The 21,377-nt window shown below is 40.1% G+C and overlaps 1 protein-coding gene across 9 annotated transcripts in view; it reads left to right on the top strand.

The window, feature by feature from the left end:
• GPR19 (G protein-coupled receptor 19) overlaps positions 1-11,962 on the top strand; it is a 67,395-nt gene extending 55,433 nt beyond the window's left edge. For 5 of the 9 annotated variants that reach the window (XM_069101510.1, XM_069101509.1, XM_069101507.1 and 2 more), the window contains 3 exons: positions 1,786-1,893; positions 2,022-2,129; positions 6,906-11,962. In XM_069101510.1, coding sequence (XP_068957611.1) covers positions 2,080-2,129; positions 6,906-8,175 — 1,320 coding nt within the window. In that variant the 5' untranslated portion in view covers positions 1,786-1,893; positions 2,022-2,079 and the 3' untranslated portion in view covers positions 8,176-11,962. Of the gene's footprint in view, positions 1-1,785; positions 1,894-2,021; positions 2,197-6,905 lie in introns of all 9 variants that reach the window. The other 4 variants (XM_069101512.1, XM_069101508.1, XM_069101513.1 and 1 more) reach the window with 4 other exon arrangements.
• The last annotated feature ends 9,415 nt before the right edge of the window (positions 11,963-21,377 follow it).

The raw sequence follows: 21,377 nt of genomic DNA, 5'->3' as shown, positions 1-21,377 counted from the left end.
AAAAAAAAAAAAGATCCTTTGTTATACAGAATTGGGAAAAAAAAAAAGATGGCTCTCTGGGAAGGGGAGGACTATAGGGGAAAATTTGGTTAGCAAAAAAAGATATAAGTAAAAATTAATTTAAAAGAAGAAAAATACAAATTAAAACAATTTCTAGGTTTTATCTTACATCTAGCAAATTGATGAAGGTGACACAAAATGGATTAATGTTATAAGGATTGTGGGGGCAATGGCCCACTAATACACTGTTGGTAAAGCTGTGAATTAGAGCAACCACTCTGGAAAGTAATTTGGAATTAAATTAAAAAGTGACTATCGATGTCCTACCTTTGGACCCAGAATTTCAACTGATAGGCTCATATCCTAGAGAGAGTAAGGATAAAAGGAAAGGTCCCATATGCAACAAATTATTTATAACACTTTTATAGTACCAAAGAATTAGAAACAAAGGAGATAACCTTTGGATAATGGCTAAACAAATTGTGGTACATTAATATGATAGATTATTATATTATAAGAAATAATGAATATGACATAGAAAAGCATGGGATAGCTTATATGAACTGATACAAAAATGAAATAAACAGAAAAAGAATATTCATAGTGATTATAGCAGTGTGATGCTTGGTTCTACTGAGAGAGGTGATAATGATGCCTTCTCCTCTCTCTTCCCCTCATCTTCTTGCTTTCTCTCCCAGAGAGAGTAAATTCCTATTACACAGTTTTTCTGTTCTTTAAGGTTTTGTTTATACTTTATGTGCAAACATTTATTAATATCAATGCCAACTGGTTAAAGAAATAATCCTACCTGCTCCTGGCACTGTGCTTCATTATTTGAGAAAGTGATGGGAAAGAAAAGAGTCAGTGAATGGCTTGTTGAATAGAAAAGTATAGAACAGGGGGAACAAGCCTCCTGGGGACTAGTTTGATGACAACACTAGAAGATACTGAGGGTCATGGGGGGAGAGAGAGAGAGAGAGAGAGAGAGAGAGAGAGAGAGAGTTTTTTTCTTGGCAAACATACTGGAGTGGTTTGCCATTTCCTTCTCCAGCTCATTTTACAGATGAGGAAGCTATGGCAAACAGGGTTAAGTAACTGGCCAAGGGTCACACAGCTAATAAGTATCTGAGTTTGGATTTGAACTCAGGGATATGAGTCTTCCTGACTCCAGGTCAGGCATTCTACTGAGCCACCTAGCTGCCTTTGCTGATTCATAAAGGTGTACAAATTGATAAGGACTCCTAAGCTATGGATTTTAGTGAGTTTGGACCTAATATTAAGCAAGTTAGCAATATTTGCTAACTGAGAAGTTAAGGGAGTATTCCCAATTGCTACACAAAGCAAAGGACATAATATTAGCATTATCCATCAGTAGAATGGACTGACTTAGGTAACAGTAGATTCCCCCTAACCGGAGGCCTTCAAGTTAGAGGAGCAGTTTATGTTATATAGAAGTTTCCTCAGGTATAGATAATCTCTGAGCTGCCTTCCAACTCTGAGATGCCATAATTCTGTAAGAACACATTATGAGACCCAGATGAACTACAATACAGGATATGAAGGAAACCTGTGAATAGAAAAATTTCTAGAGAATAAAAAAAGTGCTTTGGGACTAAAGATGGGAAAGTGTTACTGGGCTTTCAAAAGAGGAAAGATAGTAGATTTTTCAAACCATAAGGGGAAGGGAACAAGCCTTTATTAAGTTTCTACTGTATGCCAGGCACTGTGCTAAGTGTTTTTACAAATATTATCCCATTTGATCCTCTGATTGTTCCTATTTTGCAGCTGAGTAAACTGAGTCAGAGTTAAAGTGACTTGTCCTGGATCACTAGTGTCTGAGATCACATTTGAATTTGGGTCTTCCTGACTCTAGGCTCAGCTTTCTATAAGCCAGTAAGTAAGCTTAATCTTGATTCCTTACAAAATTCTAAAGTGTATTTTAGAGGGCAGATTACAAACACACACACAACATAGTACGTCATGTCAGACTAACTTCATCTTTTTTCTTTCTTTTTAAACAGGATTACTAGATGGGAAGATCAGGAAAATTCCATAGGCATAGTATACCTGGATTTCAACATGGCATTTGATGGAGTCTTTCATGATGTCTTTGTGGATAGGATGGAAAGGTGTGGGCTAAATTGTCATATAGTCTGGTGGATTTGGAATTGGTTCAGTGACTGGACTCAAAGAATGGTAATTAATGGATTCATGTCAACCTCTTTAAAGGACTCTAGTGGAATTCCATGGAAACTTGTAATTGACCCTTTTCCATTCAATAGAGAATTTCCAATGCACAGCAGATCACACACACATACAAAAAGGCATATGAAACTATGAATCACTATTTCATACCATTTGCTTTTTTTTAAGTGACAGAGTTCTCTTCTTATTTGTGAATTTTTAAAAATTTTGCAGTGGTCCTTTCTGGCATCATTATTACCAACAACTCCCTTCCCCAATCACCCTTCCCAATTAAGAATCCTAGAAAAGGGGAAAAAAATCCTTGTAACAAATAAGTAGAGTTAAGTAACATGTATTCCCACAGTGGCCATGTCCAAAAATATATGTGTCTTTCTGAACCTCACTTAAGAAGTGAGCAAGATGCTATCATAGGTCTTCTGGAAAAACAATTGATCATTAAACTGAGGGGAGTTCTTAAGTCTTGCAAAGATTTTTTTTCTTTATAATGTTGTTGTCTTTGTATAAATAGTTCTCCTGGTTCTGCTCATTCTGAAATCATCTCTTTAAGCATTATTCATGGTGCAAGAATATTCCATTACATTCCCATACCATAATTTGGTCAACTATCCCCCAATTGCTGGCCATCCCCTATAATTGTATTTCTTTTCTTTCCTTTTCTTTTTTTCTTTTAATCTCCCTTCAAGATCAAGAAGGATGTCCCATCCCTACCCTGTATTATCCTCTCTTAATGACCAAAACCTCCTCTTCATCCTGGTTTGTTTCCCTACTGAGTTTGCTGTATTGCTAAACTAAATTATTTGAGTGTTTGTTAAACCCTACTTTGCCTATTTCAGATTAAAATGAGTTTCATCAGAGAGTTTTTCCTCCACCATACTCCTATATTTTTATACTCTTCTCCTCATGAACAATGGTGAGAAATAGCAAGTTCCAACTCCTTTTCTACAATAGTAAATTCTTTAAAATTTTTTCTTTTAGTTTTTTCCACATCAACAAGGATTTAATTTTTTTTTAATTCAGTTTTATTTTATATCCAGGCTCTAATTCTCTCTCTCTTTTTTCCCCTCCATTCTTCCCTCACTGAGAAAACAAGAAAAAAACATGTATAGTGAAACGAAACAAATTCTTGCATGGACCATGTCCCAAAAAAACCCCAAAACATGTGCTTCAATCTACATTCTGAGGCTATCTCTTCTCTATCTGGAGATGGGTAGCATATTTCATCTTCAGTCTTCTGGAAATGTGGTCAGTCACTGTGTTTATTAGAGTTCCTAAGTCTTTCACAGTTGTCTTAACAATATTGTTGTTATTATATAAATTATTCTCCTGGTTCTGCTTACTTCACTTTGCATCAGTTCATACATGTCTTTTTATGTTGTTTTAAAACCATCCCCTCCATCATTTCTTAGAGCACAATAACATTCTATCACCTTCATATACCATAACTTATTCAGTCATTCCCCAATTGAAGGACACCCTCTTAAGTTTCCAATTCTTTGGCACAACAAAAAGAGCTGATATATATATATATATATATATATATATATATATATATATATATATATATATATTTTTTTTTTTTTTACATGTAAGCCCTTTACCTCTTTCTTTGATCACTTTAAGGTCTAGACCTAGTAGTGACATGCTGTATCAAAGGATATGCAGTTTTATAGCCCTTTGGTCTTACCTAATAGCTAATTAATAGCTTTGGGGACATAGTTCCAAACTGCTTTTCAGAATGGTTGGACCAGCAATGCATTAGTAAACCTACTTTCCTGCATCCCCTTTAGCATTTGTCATTTTCCTTTTTTTTTGCCAACTTACCCAATTTGATTGGTATGAGGTGGTGACCTCAGAGTCGTTTTAATTTGCATTTTTTAATTATCAATAATTTAGAGCATTTTTTATGTAGCTGTTAAGAGCTTGTATTTCTTCCTCTGAAAACTGTTTGTTCATATCCCTTGACCGTTTATCAATTATAAAATGCAGATTCCTCTTAATCTCTTGTCTCTTTCCCCTCTTAAAATTCAGAACAGAACCAATTCATACCCTGGTCCTCTGTTTTTCCTTTTTGATTCCCTTAATTACTTTTGAATTCATTAGACTCTGAAGGGACACTTGTTTCTTCTCTCCTTTTAGTCTTACATCATCATCCAACCCAGGGGTGGGGAACCTGCAGCCTTGAGGCCACATATGGCCCTCTAGGTCCTCAAGTACTGGGACCATGTTAGGACATTCAAGAATGATACATATACTTGCCTTTGACTGAATCCGAACTTCATAGGACAAATCCCATTAATAAAAAGATTTGTTCTCTAAAACTTGGACTCAGTCAAAAGGTCACACTCAAGGACCTAGGAGGCCACATGTGTCCTTGAGGCCACAGGTTCCCCACCCCTGATCCAGCCCCTTCAAATGTTCATATAACTATGTCTTTCTAGGTTTATGCTGCTCCCCAGAGCTTCCAAGGCCACCTACTATGGGTTTACAATGACCATGGGACTTGGGGTGGGGGGGAAGTTCCCTTATCTTAACTTCCTCCAGGTCAAGAGCCCTGAAAACTACATATGATTTTGGTCAGTTTCTAGCCATGTTGGGAAGCTACACACTTCTTTGCCTTTAAGAGTACTGGCTTTGCTGTTAGCCACCTTTCCTAATATCTGTGGTCTGTCTCTACTGAGGCAGCTATCCTGGCAGGAAGTCCCTTATTAATCCCCTTTTTACATTAAGTCACTTACACATGGTCACATAACTGGTAAACAATAGAGGCAAGATGTGAGTCCAGGTCCAACTCTATCCATTTTCCAGGCTGCCTCTCAGGATGTTCCATAAAGTTTGATTGATAATTAAGTAATGTTTAACCTAAAGAGAATATTAAACAGATATTAAATATCTGAAAGGCTGTCATGTGGATTAGGTACCACAGTGGTTTTCCTTGAACCAAGAGAACTGGGGCTAGCAGGAATTGGTTGAAAAGAGAGGCACATTTGGGCTTGATGAAAATCTTTTTTTTTTTTTGGAGGGGGAAAGGTAGGGCAATTGGGGTTAAGTGACTCGCCCAAGGTCACATGGCTAGTTTTGTGTTAAGTGTCTGAAGCCAGATTTGAACTCAGGTCCTCCTGACTCCAGGGCCAGTGCTCTATTCAATGCACCACCTAGCCACCCCAAAAATCTTCTTAATAGGTTTGTTAAGAAGCAGAATAGGTCGCCTTGGTAGTTTCACCATTGCTGGAGGTCTTCAAGCAGAGGATAAATGATCACCTGTCAGGATACTGTCAACAGCAGACCTATTCACTTGTTAATTGGACTAGATGGTTTCTACAATTCCTTTTACCTCTTAGATTCTAGAATTTTATGACAAATGACCCAGTCCTTCTCTGTGAGAAAACACATACTCACACACATATGCAACATACTGTATTTTATGCTTTATGTAATATAGTATTTTTTTTTTTACTGTTAAAATAATTCCTTTAGTCAGTATGCATGGTATTGGTCTATATTTGCCCATGGACTTCAATGGACTTTTGGGTCCACTGAAAAATGTATCAAGACCTGATCCTGACATTGAAGGCCCTTGATAATTTGGCCCCAATCTACCCTCCAGTTTAATTCAAGAAACAGTTATTGAGTGGCTTACCATATGCAAGGCATTGATGGGTACTGGAGGATACAAAAACACAAGCTAGTCCTTCCCTCAAGCAGCTTACATTTTATTTACATTCTAGCTTTCCAACTTTATCCATATTACTCTCTTTCATATACTCAATATACCAGCCAGACTGTGAGTGTCTCATATCTAGAATACTTCAACCATTGAGGGCATCATGCTTTTTGGTTGTCAGACACTCTGATTGCTCTTGCATTTTTCCAAAGCAACATTTATGTAATCCCATCTGCCCAAGTTTTCTCTTTTTACCACTGAAATGCTTCCATGTTAGGACATTCAAGAATATTACATATACTTTCCCAGAATTCCTGCATTTTCTCAAATCATGAAAATGCCTTCACTATATAACCAGTTTATTTTTAGTTTTAGTTTTTGCTCTGAGGCTCTCTGGACCCAGAATTCCAACGAAAAGGAAATAGGAAGGAATTCCAAAAAGTAGGGCTACTGGCATCTCTTAGAAACCTTTTTCCCTGTCACTAATCAAGACATCACTCTCTTGATGTCATTGGTCCTCTTCAAGAAGGAAGGACCAGGAGGCAGCTAGGTGAATAGAGCACTGGCACTGGAGTCAGGAAGACCTGAGTTCAGATCTGACCTCAGATACTTGACACTTATTAGCTGTGTGACCTTGGGCAAGTCACTTAATCCCAACTGCCTTGCCTTCCCCCCACCAAAAAAAATAAAATAAAAATAAAGAATGAAGGACAAACAGTAACAGCTTCAGGCAGGGAAAGTGGGGCCTGAGGCCCACATGTGGGAGAACATGTTCAGAACAGCTAAGAAAGCTCTTAAGGCACTGAGTATTGGAGACCAGAGCAGGTTCTTAATGTCAGCTCTCAAATGGAAGAAGTTTCTCCTATATAGTTGTCATTTTCAGCCCAAAGTCAGCCTAGCAACCAACAAACATGAAGTGTGATCACTCATGGCATGATGGCAGCCAACCAAACTATTTTATTATTGTAGATTGCTATCATTAGTAGTCGAGCCATATGTCTCTATTTTAACACCAGGCTTCTTTCTTCTCTTTTTTCAGAATTGAGGGAGAAAGAATGGACATGGGTCTTGGTCATGCAGTGGATGACAGCAAGTTTCCTCTGGTTATCCCAACAGTCCTGGTGCCACTTCCAAACAACAGCCACCCTAAGACATCTATGCCTCTGACAGGTCGTGATATGACAGGATTATACAGAGAGCGCCAACTGGAAAGAAACAACACCAACTTAGCGTACGAACCGACGCCAGGAGAGATCGCCACAGTCAGCGTGATTTGGGGGATTCTGTGGTTGTTTTCTGTCTTTGGGAATGCCCTGGTTTGCTTGGTCATCCATAGGAGCAGGAGGACTCAGTCCACTACCAACTACTTTGTGGTTTCCTTAGCATGTGCTGACCTCCTCATCAGTGTGGCCACTGCTCCTTTTGTCCTACTGCAGTTTACATCTGGTAGGTGGACCCTGGGTAATGTCATGTGTAAACTAGTAAGGTACTTTCAACACCTTACACCAGGGGTGCAGATCTATGTGCTCCTTTCCATCTGTATAGACAGGTTCTATACCATAGTCTACCCTCTGAGCTTCAAGGTGTCCAGAGAAAAAGCCAAGAAGATGATTGCAGCCTCTTGGATCTTTAACGCAGCCTTCCTGTCCCCTGTGTTCTTTTTCTATGGCTCCAGTTGGGATCATCATTGTAATTTTTTCCCCCCACATTCTTGGGATGGGACTGTCTACAGTATTATTCACTTTTTGGTGGGTTTTGTGGTCCCATCCTTCATCATCATCATATTCTACCAGAAGGTCATCAAATATATTTGGAGGATAGGCATTGACAGTCGAACAGTGAAGAGGACAATGAACATTGTTCCAAGGACAAAAGTGAAAACTATCAAAATGTTTCTGATGTTGAATCTAATATTTTTGCTCTCCTGGCTTCCTTTTCATGTGGTCCAGCTGTGGCATCCCCACGAAAGAGACTATAGGAAAAGTTCCTTGGTTTTCACAGTTACCACTTGGATATCATTCAGCTCTTCAGCCTCCAAGCCCACCTTATATTCCATTTATAATGCCAACTTCAGGAGAGGAATGAAGGAGACTTTTTGTATGTCCTCAATGAAATGCTACCGAAGCAATGCCTATACTATCACAACCAGCTCAAGAGTGGCCAAAAAAAATTACGTTGGCATTTCAGATATCCCTGTCACAGCCAAAACTGTAACCAAAGACTCAATATATGACTTGTTTGACAGGGAAGCCAAGGGAAAAAAGCTTGCGTGGCCCATTAATTCAAATCCACCAAATACTTTTGTCTAATTCTTCTCCATTCTTTTGATAACTATTCTGCACCAAATAGACTAAAAAGCTTTCAAATTTCAGGAATGGATGGATATTTACTTTTTTGCCTACAAATTTTAGGGGGAAATGTTTTATTTTGTTAAAATGCATTGATTTAATTGTCAGATAGTATTTTTTAATGATTTTAGTTACTTCCTAGTTTTTTTGAGGTTCATTTACCTTGGAATTTATGTTGATTGTATTTTATGGATATGAACTAGATTGTGTTGGACATAGTCCATTAACAGTTTTTAAAAATCCCATAAATCTAGCCAAGGCCATATAGTATACATAAAGATCCTTTTTATAAGTATTACTTTTCTTCTCTGTAAAAGTGTTTTGCAACTCTAGGGCTTCCATCACATGGTTTAGTTTTCACTTTTCCTGGGTTAAACTTCTATGGGATAACCCCAGGTTAATGTTGTTTACTTGCCTTATGAAACCAACATTCTTCCAGACACTCCCATTTGGACCAACAATGGAAATGATGAATGATTTTGGAGAACAGCATATGCCCTTATTCAGTGATCAGTATTGACTCTATATTCTTAATCTACTTCTTTCTTTCTTTTTTTTTATTTGCAGGGGGAGAGGCAGATCAGTTGGGGTTAAGTGACTTGCCCAAGGTCACATGGCTAGTAAGTGTGTCAGGTGTCTGGAGCCAGATTTGAACTCAGGTTCTCCGGACTCTAGGGCCGGTGCTCTATTTACTGCACCACCTAGCTGCCCCTACTTCTTACTTTCTAATTCTTTCTTATCTAAGGCAATTAGTGAAGCCCCAACAGCTTTAGCAATCAATAATTTCTTCCCAATTGTTTCTAATCTGGGTTGCATTTACAATGTTCATTTCCTTTCTCTGATTTCAATATTATTGATGCAAATTAGCAGGTGCATGTGTTGTGCCCAGAAAATGCCAAAACTGGGAGTGGCAAATGACTTTTCCCTTTATTTGGTAGTTCATAATGAGACTGTGTGCTCTCCTTATCCCCACCCCTCCTCACCATCCCAATGCTGAGAAGAGACTAAAAAGCCTACCTTTCTTCCCAAAGCCCCAGAATAGAAAGCATCTTCCCAGCCAAGCCCATTTCCATCCCATCACTTTTCAGGTCACATTGCTACACATTCTTCAGACCTAGGCTATCCTGTGACTTTTACAGGCCGGTATTCTTGAGCACCTATCTCTGGTGTCCATCTTTCTTCTCTCACCATCCACCCAATTTGTTTTCAGTTTAAAAAATAGAGGGCTCATAATAAATCTTTCCATGTTTATCAAAAAACACCACTTTTAGACTGTGGCCTTCACCTTAGCTTCATTTGTAATTGAGTAATGGGTGTGGTGCCAGCAGGTACTAAATAAGACCCACAGGCCATCAGAAAATCACACTCTCTGAGGGCGGCCAGGTAGCACAGCGAGTAGGAGCACCGCCTCCAGTGTTGAGAAGGCCTAGAGATCGAATCCCAGGCTCAGACACTTAGCACCCACCCAGAAACACCTGGTTGTGTAATCTTGAGCAAGTTACTTAACCCCAATTGCTTAAGGGTGGCCAGGTGGCTCAGCGAGTAAGAGCACCAGCTCCAGTGTCGGGATGACCTGGATCAAATCCAAGCTCAGATACTCAGCACTACACCCAGAAATAACTGGCCGTGTAACCTTGAGCAAGTTACTTAACCCTGATTGCTTTAAAAAAAAAAAAAAGAAAAAGAAAATCACACTCTCCAATAACATGGGGCTTTATGGTGGGGAAATAATTCCAGTTGCTTCTTGTTCTTTGTTCATTACACACACACACACACACACACACACTCCTTCCCAAAGAAAACATAATATGCTTTGCCTCTTTTTCTTATAGCTTATTAGTAGGCAGTTGGGTAGGTGAGTGACCACTTCTCATTTTCATCTCTAGAAAGTTGCTGCCCCCATATCCCTAAAATTCCCTCACCTTGAAGATAAGGTGGAAGAGGAGAATAGGGATCAGGGGAAGGAGGAAATTGGTAGTGTTTAAGGGAGGCAACAAAATTTTTTCTGGCATTTTTTGTAAGCCACAGGTTCCTGAGCCACCCGGCAAAACTAACCTTATAAACGCAATCACTTGTCTCCATGAACAAGTTCCAAAGCTGACAAAGGCATTCTATGTGCCCATTCACTCTTTTGTTCCCCAAAACCTTCTGGGTTTCTGTGGTCTGTTATTTCAGACTCTTCTCAAACTATTGCCTCTCTCAGTCATAAAGCTGAATAAGCAGGCTGTGGAACACATTTGGATGAAAATTGGACAAATTCCCAAAACTTTGAAGAACAACATTCAATCTCCTATTTGCCTAGCAACCGCCAAGAGTTAAAAACATGAGCAGCTGTGAGGTGGGTGTTTTTTGTTCATCTTTATTAGGTAGCTAAGAAAACTGCAGCCTGATCCCCAAGATCTCACATATACTTGACCTGTCACACACTATCATTCTGTACTTCTCCATTTCATATTTAGACTTCTGGAAAGAGTTATCCGTATTACTGTTTCCATTCCCACATCTCAGGTCCAGAGTCTCAGTGTCCTCTGTTAAATAAAATGGCCCTCTCCCAGTCATCATCTTATCTGACCTCTCAGCAGAACTGTCACACCCCCACTTTTCCCAGGTTATTCCTTTTTTCCTTTGGAATACCATCTTCTCTCAGTTCTCCTCCTACCCATATGACCACTCCTTCTCAGTCTCTTCAGATAGATCATAATCCATATCCCACATTCTGTCCTTCTCTCTTTTATATATCTCCTGAAACTCTCCGAAGCAAACACGGTTTTCATTATCTCCTATATACAGAAGATTCAAATGTGTATTTCTAGCCCAAATTCCCCACCTGAACTCTAGTCCCACTTGCAACTAACTGTTAGACATCTCCACTTGGATGTCCCATCAGCATCTCAACTATAGCATGTCCAAAGCCACTCACTTTCTTTCTCCCCTTAACCCAACCTCCCTCCACTTTCCTCTCTGTGTCTTTAGAGTATACCACCATCCTCCCAGTTACAAAGGTTCACAACCTTAGAGTCTCCCCTGACTCCTTCTCCTTAATTCCCTACATTTAACCAATTGCCAACTCTTCTTCCTCTATGTGCATAACATTTATTTCTTGCATCTATTTCCTCCCTTCCATTAAGACCACTACTCAAGGCCCTCATCACCTCTAACAGACTATTGCCATAGCTTCTGAACTGGTCTTTTTCCTTTACAATCTACTGTCCATACAACTGCCAAAATGATATTTCAAGACATAGGTCTGACCATGTCATTCCTTAGCTAAAGAACTTCTATAACTTTGGCATCCAAGATAAGACAGAAAGTCCTATGTCTGTCATTTAAAATCATTCACAATCTGACTCCCCCTTTCTAGATTGATTTCATAGTACTCCCCTTCGTGCATGCTACATTCCAGATCTCTGACCTTCGTGCCTTTGCACAGGCTTGTTCCCCATGCCTGGAATGTACTATTTCCTCCCCTCCACCTAGTAGAATTCCTAGCTCCCTTCAAGGCTCAGCTCAGATTGAGCTCCTGTGTTGAGGCTTACCTGATGTCCCTCTCTCCCTCCTACCATGTTAGTGAGCTCTCCCTCCTCAATTCTCCTTGCACTAAATTTATCTGTTTGTATGTTGAGTTCCCCAGTAGAATGTAAGCTCCTTGAGGGCAGGAACTGTTTCATTTTTATTTTTGTATCTCCAGTGCCTACCAAAGTGCTATGCACATAGTAGGCATTTAATAAATGTTTGTTGAATTGAATTCAATTGACTGTGTAGAGTGATAAAGAGTCTACAAAGGGGATGACCTGAATTATCTTGGGATAGAGCAACAAGAAGCCAATGGGAAGTAATATTCTTGCCCAGCACACAGATTGCCTTGGGCATCATTTACATTTTTGTGCCTTTTTTCAATTATGTACAAAATGAGAAATTTGGACCACGACATTTCTGAAGTCTTTTCCCACTAATGTACTATTTCTATGGCCCGTATATGAGGAGAAAGTCACACACCAATAGAATGGGCTTTGATTTTTCCCTTTCCCAGGTATCATGCAGTGGGGTCATGGGCTATTTCTGACTGCGAAAGAGCCTCACTTCCAGCATAGGTCTATGTTTTCTTATGTCTCTATTGCTTTACTCAGGTTGGAAGGAAGGAAAAATTATGCCCTATCCCCAAATCCTTCCTAAGAACAGCTCTAGATGGGGGCCATTCTACAAAGGCATAACCAGTAGCCACACATATTTTGCAATTACTCAGCTGACTACCCTATTGGGCCCTTAGCAATACTCAGTTCTTCTGTAGGAAACAACATAGATAAGAAATTATTCACCACTTTGCCTTGGTCTAAAGAAGAGATAGACTAGGTGGCGCAGTGAGTAAAGCACTGGCCCCAGAGTCAGGAGGACCCAAGTTTGGTTCCAGCCTCAGACACTTAACACCCACACAAAAAAACTAGCCCTGTAACCTTGGGCAAGTTACTTAACCCCAATTGCCCTCCAAAAGGCAAAAAAAAAAAGAGATAGAGACAATTCAAATTAGAAGGGATCAACTCCCTCTTTTAACAGATGGGGAAACTGAGACTCAGAGAGATGAAGGAATTTACACCAGCTCACACTATGAGTGGGAGACAAAGTCAAGACTAGAATTTAGTTGTGCAGTTATCCCTTCCACATCACGGGGGTTAGGGCTGCTGTGCCCTTGCAATCTGGAAGATCTGCATAAATTTTTGGCTCTCCTTCACACCAGAGAAGATGTTTAAATTTTTTCTTTTTCTTTTATGGGTTTTTTATAGTATCTTATTGTAAAATTTGGGTTAAGTATAGTATTTTATACATTTCTGAGTTTCTAAATTTTTTCTATGTCATCTGCAGGCCTTCACATGCATGTTTTCTGTGGCTTCCACAAAACTTTCCCCAAATTCTCATTTACAGTAATTTCTTATGCAGACCTGCAATATGTTGAAACCAAGATGTGGAAAGTCACAATGTGAAAGGGATAACTGTACTTTACACTAAGCTGGGGAGACTTTTACTCCTATCTTGTCTTATAAATGTGTCCTTTTTCTTTGCTTTTTTTTTTTGGAGGGGGGAAGGCAGGGCAATTGGGGTCAAGTGACCTGCCCAAGGTCACACAGCTAGCAAATGTCAAGTGTGTGAAGCAGAATTTGAACTCAGGTCCTCCTGACTCCAGGGCCAGTGTTCCATTCACTGTGCCACTTAGCTGCCCCAGATGTGTCTTTTTAAAAATTTATTTTGCTGAATTCTGTTAAAAAATCATTCAACCATGTGACCCTGGGCGAGTCTCACTTTAGGCCTTCCTATGCCTCAATTTCTTCATCGTAAAAGAGACATAACAATGGCGTCTACCTCTCCATGTGTTTGTAAGGATTAAATGAAAGAATATTTATAGAGCTCTTACAAATTTCAAAGTGCTGTGTAAATACTATTAGCTATGATTAGTCACTCAATCTATTCTCTTTTATTAGAAATCTAACCGTATTAGGGAACAAGTACTTCCAGTCCACAGAAGACTGATCAATATTCAATGGTCTTTTTCCATTGGTTTTGCAGAATTACCAATTGTTTTACTGTGCCTAGAAGGTAGGTATGGTCCAGCTCTGCATAATCCTTGACACATCAATGGTGTCCAGGAAGTACCAGATTTAGCAACAATAAAGCAGTGAGAACCACTTAAAAAACTTCTGTGTATTAAGAATTCACTGCAGTTATAATTAGTGAATCAATGTGCTAGAAAAATAAAATATCTCAACTTTGAGGGAAATTCCAAAACAATTTCCTCTGCAGACTTGAAATGACTACTCAAAATATTGTGGTAAGCCAACATCTTACCAGAGCAAAAAAAAATCCTGTTGGGTCTACCACATGTACAGTGCCTCCATGACCTCTTTCCTGTGCCTTTGCTACTCTCTCACTGTTCTAGGATCCCATTCAGAGGTGAGACTAGGGAAAAGAAAATGGGCAACCACCCAAGGTGAATACAATTGTGTACAGCAACAAACACTTTTTAATACTATGTTTTATAAATGCTGTAATTCTTGGAAATCTATGTGGCATGCAGCTACTTATTTTGTGGTTGATCAAGTCAAATGCATATCTGTGATCCAGAACCAAAACTTTGGAGTTTATAGAAACCAGATTCATGGGGAGGAAGGGTCTGCTCCCCTGAGAATAATAGAAATTGTCTCATGTCTAGTTTTGCTCATTCAAGTGAAAGGGCCCTCATCTCCCATGCCAACAAAACATGAATCCCAATGAATCCCAAGAGGCTTAGCCATGGAGCTCATCGTTACTCTGCTTTCCTTTGGGTCACTTGTTTCCCTCTCAGTTTGGCTCCTAAGCTTACCTAGAGGCAGCATGCACGAGCTTCCCTCAAGGGACCTAAATCTGCCTTCTGAGTAAAGTCTCTCTTCTCTCAATGTCTCTCTCAGCTTCCTTCATCTGTCTCTCTCTGTTCTCCATCTTAAAATTCATGTCCAAGTTTACCATGGGACCATGAATCCATCTTTTATCCTTAATGTGGTGTCAATGGGCCAAAAAGTGTTGGAGAGTAAGGCGAGTTTTGACTTTGTCAAGCAGTCATCATCAGTGCCAGAACAAATGCCCTGCTAATCTTTTTTTTTTTTTTTTGCTTTTTGGAGGGCAATTGGGGTTAAGTAACTTGCCCAAGGTTACACAGCTAGTATTTTTGTGTGGGTGTTAAGTGTCTGAGGCTGGAACCAAACTTGTGTCCTCCTGACTCCCGGGCCGACACTTTACTCACTGTGCCACCTAGCCGCCCCCCTGTTAATCTTTTTAACACAGAGTTAACTTTGATAACTGGTTAAGGAAATGCAAGGGGGAAAGGAAGCCTTCCCTTTCTACTCCTGGTAATAGCTAAAGTCCTAAAGTCTCTGGTGAATACATAGAGGCACAAGTTTCAGACCTTGCCTGGAATATTCAAATGCCTTGTTCTGACTTTTATCCCACACCACCTTTATTTTTCTCTCTTTAACACTTTCTGTTGCTCAGTCATTTTCAGTCATGTCTGACTCTTTGTGAATCCATTTGGGGATTTCTTAGCAAAACTACTGGAGTGTTTTGTCATTTCCTTCTCCAGCTTACTTTACAGTTGGGGAAACTGAGGCAAACAGGGTTAGGTGACTTGCCCAGGGTCACACAGCTAGTAAAGTATCCAAGATTGGATTTGAACTCAGGTCTTCTTGACTCCAGACCCTAAAACTCTATCCAATGATCACCTAGCTGTCCACCTAACCCTATTAAAAAATAAGAGAGTCTGCTACAGTGGAAAAGAAGTGGATTTGAAGTAAAAAAAAAAACCTGACTTTGAATCCTGGTTCTGCTGTGTGACCTAAGGCAAGTTATTTAAGCTCTCTGGGCCTCTGTTTCTTCATCTATAAAATAAAAAGTTTGGGTAAATAACTTCCAATGTCTCTGCTAGTTCTGTATTATGATTCAATGAACTTCTCAAAGCAAAAGTATCCAGAGATCCCCCCACAAAGAAAATTTTCTATTCAAACTGAAACAAAAGGGAAGAGGCAAGAGGACATATTAAACTTCTATGAGGTCTGTCACTTGGTTTTCCTCTGATGCTCCTCAGGGGTTTTAGTCCCTACATATGGAACATTTTGAATTCAATTTAATTAAATTCAACATATATTTAATAAAGGACAGCTACAGTGGATAGAGTATCCTACCTGGAGTCAGGATAACTCATCTTCATGAGTTCAAATCCAGTCTCAGACACTTTCTAGCTGGGTGACACTGAGCAAGTCACTTAACCCTATTTGCCTCAGTTTCCTCATCTGTAAAATGAGCTGGAGAATGGCAAATCATTCCAATATCTCTGCCAAGAAAACCCCAAATGGGGTCACAAAGAGTCACACCCGACTAAAACAACTGAACAACAACAAATATTTAATATGTACCTACTGTGTGTACATACTAGAAATACAAATGCAGTCTCCAGCATGAAAGTACTTATACACTTAGCACAGTCAGACCTCACATTAGCACATAATAAACTTTAACCTCTTAATGTCTCTCAACTGACTATATTCTGCTGAGAGAATAAAACATGATTACAAATCAGTATGCTATGTGGAACACTGAAGAGGGAAAAACTGGTAGGCACCCCCACAACATTCCAGTCCTTCCTCTGTGCCCTGTCTTCCAGGCCTGGAGTGTGGAAGCCTTTATAATTGACTTTGTAACTCTGTAACTGATTTTGTAGCACAGTTCCAGGACCACATCCTACAGAAGGTTTTTCTAGATCCACCCTATTAGTGCTCCCCCTCTCAAAATTACTTTGTATTACATTGTGTCTATTTGGCATTTACTTAACCATATATACGTTGTGTTTCCACCCCCACCTCCACAAGAATACAGGCTCCTTGAGGGCAGGGATTGCTTCATTTATCTTTGTGTCAGGGATTAGAGAACATACCATGAAACGTATGAAATGTTGAGCTCTTCTGATCACTCGTACCCAAGTTGAAGAACTTTGTGTAATACTTTGGCTGCTGTAGTGTCAGCAGGGAAAGAGGGCTGTCTCAAAAGAAATTGGAAAAAAGTCAGGAAGAGCTGCCCACTTAAGTAGACTTCAAAGGGAGAGGCAACTTTTACTCTAGCTCTGTATCTTTCTGCATGTATCTGTCTCTGTCTTTCTCTCTGTGTCCTTTTCTCCGGCTCTCTGTAAATCTGTGTATGTGTGTGTGTCTCTCTGTCTCTCTCTGTCTCTGTCTGTCTCTGTCTCTCACTATCTGTGAGGCTCTCTTAGATTTTCCATGAGGAAGATGTCCTCCTAACCACTTCTTCCTCCACCCCGAAGTTCTGCTGTTTTTTTTTTAATTAAAGGGGCCATCCCTTGCTTCTCTTCTTAAAGAGGCCTATTCATTGAATTGGCATTGCCTCACTCAAAATGAGAACCCAAAAAAGACCTTAGCTTAAAAGGGCCAAGGTCTCCCACTGCATTCTGGCCATCTCCAGTCGTTTTGAATCGATATCTGGCCACTGGACCCAGATGTCTCTGGAGGAGAAAGTGAGGCTGGTGACTTCACACAGACCTCCCTCACTTAAATCCAATTCACTTGCAAGTCATGGCATCACCCTCCTGATGTCACGGTCCTCTTTGAGAATGAAGGACAAACTACAACCACACAACCACTACCACCCCCAAGCACTTTGGCTCTGTACTGTCTGAAAAAAAATCCCTCAACATCCCTACCTGGTAAATCATGTAGGGTTTATTCTCCTCTTGGTGGTCATGCTTTCCAAGAAGAATATTCTTGCAAAAAATTCTTCCCCTTGCCAGTTAGCTCTGGCTAAATGACCCAAGAGCTCCTGACATTTCAGACTCACGTTTGGTTCTAAGGCTAGAAGTGTCTAGCATAGTCACTGTTCAGTCACTTATGCTGAAACAAGCAGACAAGATAGCCAGGGGCCCAAATCCAAGTTCAGATTCAACTAGGCAGTACATGTGCCCATTCATACCCTTACCTGGGTATACTCTGCCAAAAATGTAAATTTTGTTCACTGAAACCTTTCAAAATATCTTGGGGTTTACAGGTTGGATTTCTTTGTTAAGGACCATGCCTTAAACCTAAATCACTCTAGTTCTTAGTGATTGGCCAGCAATATGTCCCAGGCCAAATCCTACTTGGTCATTGTTTGCTCCCTGATTGGCTCAGAGTGAATATAAATAGCAGTTATTTCTGAGGGTCTTCTCCTCCCAGATGAATTTTTTCTTTTTACTAAGTAAAAAAGGTCATTCACTGCCTCATTTCTTACCTAGCCTTAGTCACTGAAAGGGCATTGCTTCAGTCAAACTGAGACCTGGGAAAGACGTTAGCTTAAGAAGGCCAAGGTCTCCCACTGCATCAGGGCCATCTCTGGTCATCCTGATCTACATCTTGCTACTGGACCCAGATGGCTCCAGAGGAGGAAGTGAGACAGGTGACTTTGAACAGCCCTCTCTCACTTAAAGCCAATTCACTTGCAAGAAATGGCATTGCTTTCCTGATGTTATGGTCCTCTTTGAGAATGAAGGACAAACCACAAGTAGCTACCACAGTCTCTGACGATATTAGCTGTACATTTCAGCATCCGCTTAGTGTTTTCTATTTTCCTTCCAATATCTTTGCAATGCAGACTTTCCAGAAAGAAGTAGAAGCAGTTGAAGATGGCCAGGGATAGATCCACCCAAAAGTACCAATGCCATGGAAAGAATTTCTGAGCCTAGAACAGAGACAGTGACATGGGGGAAGCCAACTCAGCCACAAAGAGAAAAGGTTGCTTGGAATCCTATTGTGTTCATAAGCTAGGGAAAATAATTTCTCTCCCTCTCTCTGTTTTTTTAGTCTATGATCTTGAAAAAAGCACACTTCCCCCTATTTCTTTCCCAACAGCACCATATATGTAGTCCTGATTCCTTTTAGCAATACTAGAAGATCTGGGGGGGGGGGGGGCGAGGTAAGGGGGCAGGGAGAAGAGGAAGAGGAAGAGGAGCTGATTGGAGGTAAATGTTTAAAAAAGAGCATTTGGTCTAGTTTTCTTTTCACTTTATTCTATGTACAATAAAATCTGTGACCACCGTGTGTTAAATTTCTGAATTTAGGAAGGTGTGGGGAATTAACTGAAGGAGTAGAATCCAAACATGGGGTGGGGGATCGGAGCCAGGTAGGGCAAACAGATTTTATATTTTAATATTTTGAATAATATTCTCATTCTTTCCCAAATTAAATTCAAACAGTCAGTGAGAGGTTAATCCACGTTATTTTCAGGCCTGGGCTCAGCACTTGAATGCTATTTTCTAAATTCTAAATTCTAGGCATTTTTAAGGTGGACGCCCTCTGGTGGCCCGCATGAATGCTGCAGCTTCTTAGAAAAAAAGCTACCCAAATGATATAACTGAAAAAGCTGGACTAGACCTTCAAGTAGAGCGTCATCTGGTGGGCAGGTCAGGTATCTCACCCCTTCCCTAGTTAAACAGTAAAAAGCTATCTCTCTACACCCTTAAGAAAGGCATCAATTATCTTGGGGTGGGGGGTAGGGGAGAGACGGGGGAAATTTTATAACTCAAAATCTTATGAAAATGAATGTTGAAAACTAAAAAATAAATGAATAAATTTATTTTAAAAAGAAGAAAGGCATCACTAACTACACAACCAAAGGGTTAATGTTACATGATGGCTAATGTTACAAAAAGAAATGATCAGGCAAGAAGGATTGGCTGAGTCCCTACTCTGTGCCAGGCATTGTGCTAAGTGCTGGGAATACACAGAAAAACAAAAGACAGTCCCTGCTCTCAAAGATCTCACAATCTATTGGGGAAGACAACAAGCAAACAATTCTATGCAGGATAAATTGGAAATAATCAGCAAAGGAAAGACATTGGCATGAGGGGTATTTGGGAAATGCTTCCTATAAAAGGTAAAATTTTAGTTGGGACTTGAAAGAAACCAAGGAAGTCAGGAGGCAGAGATGAGGAGGGAAAGCATTCCAGCCATGGAGGACAGCCAGCGAAAATGTCCAGAATTGATAAATTATCTTGTTCCTGGAATAGCAAAGAAGCCAAGGCATCAGAAGTCTAATATACATATGAAGACTGGAAAGGTGGGGAAGGCTAGGTTATGAAGGACTTTGAACATCAAACAGAGGTTTTTATATTTAATCTGGAAGGTGATAGGGAGCTACTAGTCAGAGTTTATTGAGAAGAGAGGCATGACATGGGCAGACCTGACTTTTAAGAAAATAACTTTGGCACCTGAATGGAGGAAGGATTGGAGTAGGGAAAGACCAGTTGCAGGCTGACCAATCATTTGGCTATCGTAAAAGTCCAAGCATGAGCTGATGAGAACCTGCACTAGGATCATGGTAGTATCAGAGGAGACGGGGGGTGGGTTCAAGAGATGCTGCAGAATCAACAGGCCTTGGCAACAGAATGGCTATGTGGGTGGGGATGGTTGTTTGAGATATCACAAGTAGTCTAGAATGACATCTAAATTGAGAACCTTAGAAGACAGGCAAAAGGTAACAAGGAAGTTTAGAGAGGAGGAGTGTTTGGAGAGGAGAGAGAATGAGTTGAGTTCTGAACATGTTGAGTTTAAGACAGATTTTTTTTAGGACATTCAGGAATTCAGACATTTAGGAAATGTCTAACAGACTGTTGGAGAAGCAAGACTGGAGGTCAGCAGAGTGGTTAGGACTGGATAAGTAGATTTGAGAATCATCAGCAGAGAGATGGTAACTGAATTTATGGGAGCTGACGAGATTGCCAAATGAAATATTATAGAAGGAGAAGAGAAGGCTCAAGACAGCCCTATGGGATAGCTGGGGTCAGCTAGCAGGGAAGAGAAGTTTGGAGGGGGAATGTAATTAGGAGATAAAATATTGAGTTACACTTTAGATATTCATTTCATAAGTTCATTTAGAGTATTATGTACATGTGACTGTGTTGGATGCTAAAGATACAAAGACAAAACAAAACAAAAGCCCTCTGGGGAAAAGAAATCACTGCCTTAAATTCTAGGGGATACATTTAAATGGATAAATGTAATATAATTATATCTGTCTATTAATAAGCATTTATTAAGCATTTACTGTGTACTAGGCACTGTGCTTAGCACTAGGGACTCAAAGAAGATCATTCTAATGCAAGGAGACAACACAAATACAGAATTGATGGAAGGTACCTTAGGAGGAAGCTGAGGGGATCAAGAGAGGTCCCCAGAAGAGACTGATTCTTGAGCTGAGTCCTGAAGAAAACCAAGAATTCTAAGAGGCAGAGAGGAGGAAGAGCATTCAAGACACTGGGGACAGCAAGTAAGTGTAAAAGAAGCTAGGTGGTGCCGTAGTTCAGAGTGCTGGGCCTGGGACCAGGAAGACCTGTGTTCAAACGCAGCCTTAGACACTTACTAGCTATGTGACCCTGGGTGAATCACTTAACTCACGTTCGTCTCCGTTTCCTCATCCGTAAAATGGGGGTAATAATAACACCCATTTCCCAGAGTTATTGTGAGGATCGAATAAGATAATTGTAAAGAGCTTACCATAGTGCTGGACACATAATAAGCACTAAATAAATGTTAGCTCTTATTATTTTCAAATGCACTCACATGGGTGATGGAAAGTGAAGAATGGCAAATAGGCTGGTACAACCG

The sequence above is a fragment of the Petaurus breviceps genome, unplaced genomic scaffold, assembly GCF_028583685.1.
Source record: "Petaurus breviceps papuanus isolate PSGF00001 unplaced genomic scaffold, PetGlider_PUasm1.0 470, whole genome shotgun sequence".
Taxonomy (NCBI): domain Eukaryota; kingdom Metazoa; phylum Chordata; class Mammalia; order Diprotodontia; family Petauridae; genus Petaurus; species Petaurus breviceps.
Note: the sequence above shows the minus strand (reverse complement) of the source record. Positions and strands in the feature narration are given on the sequence as shown.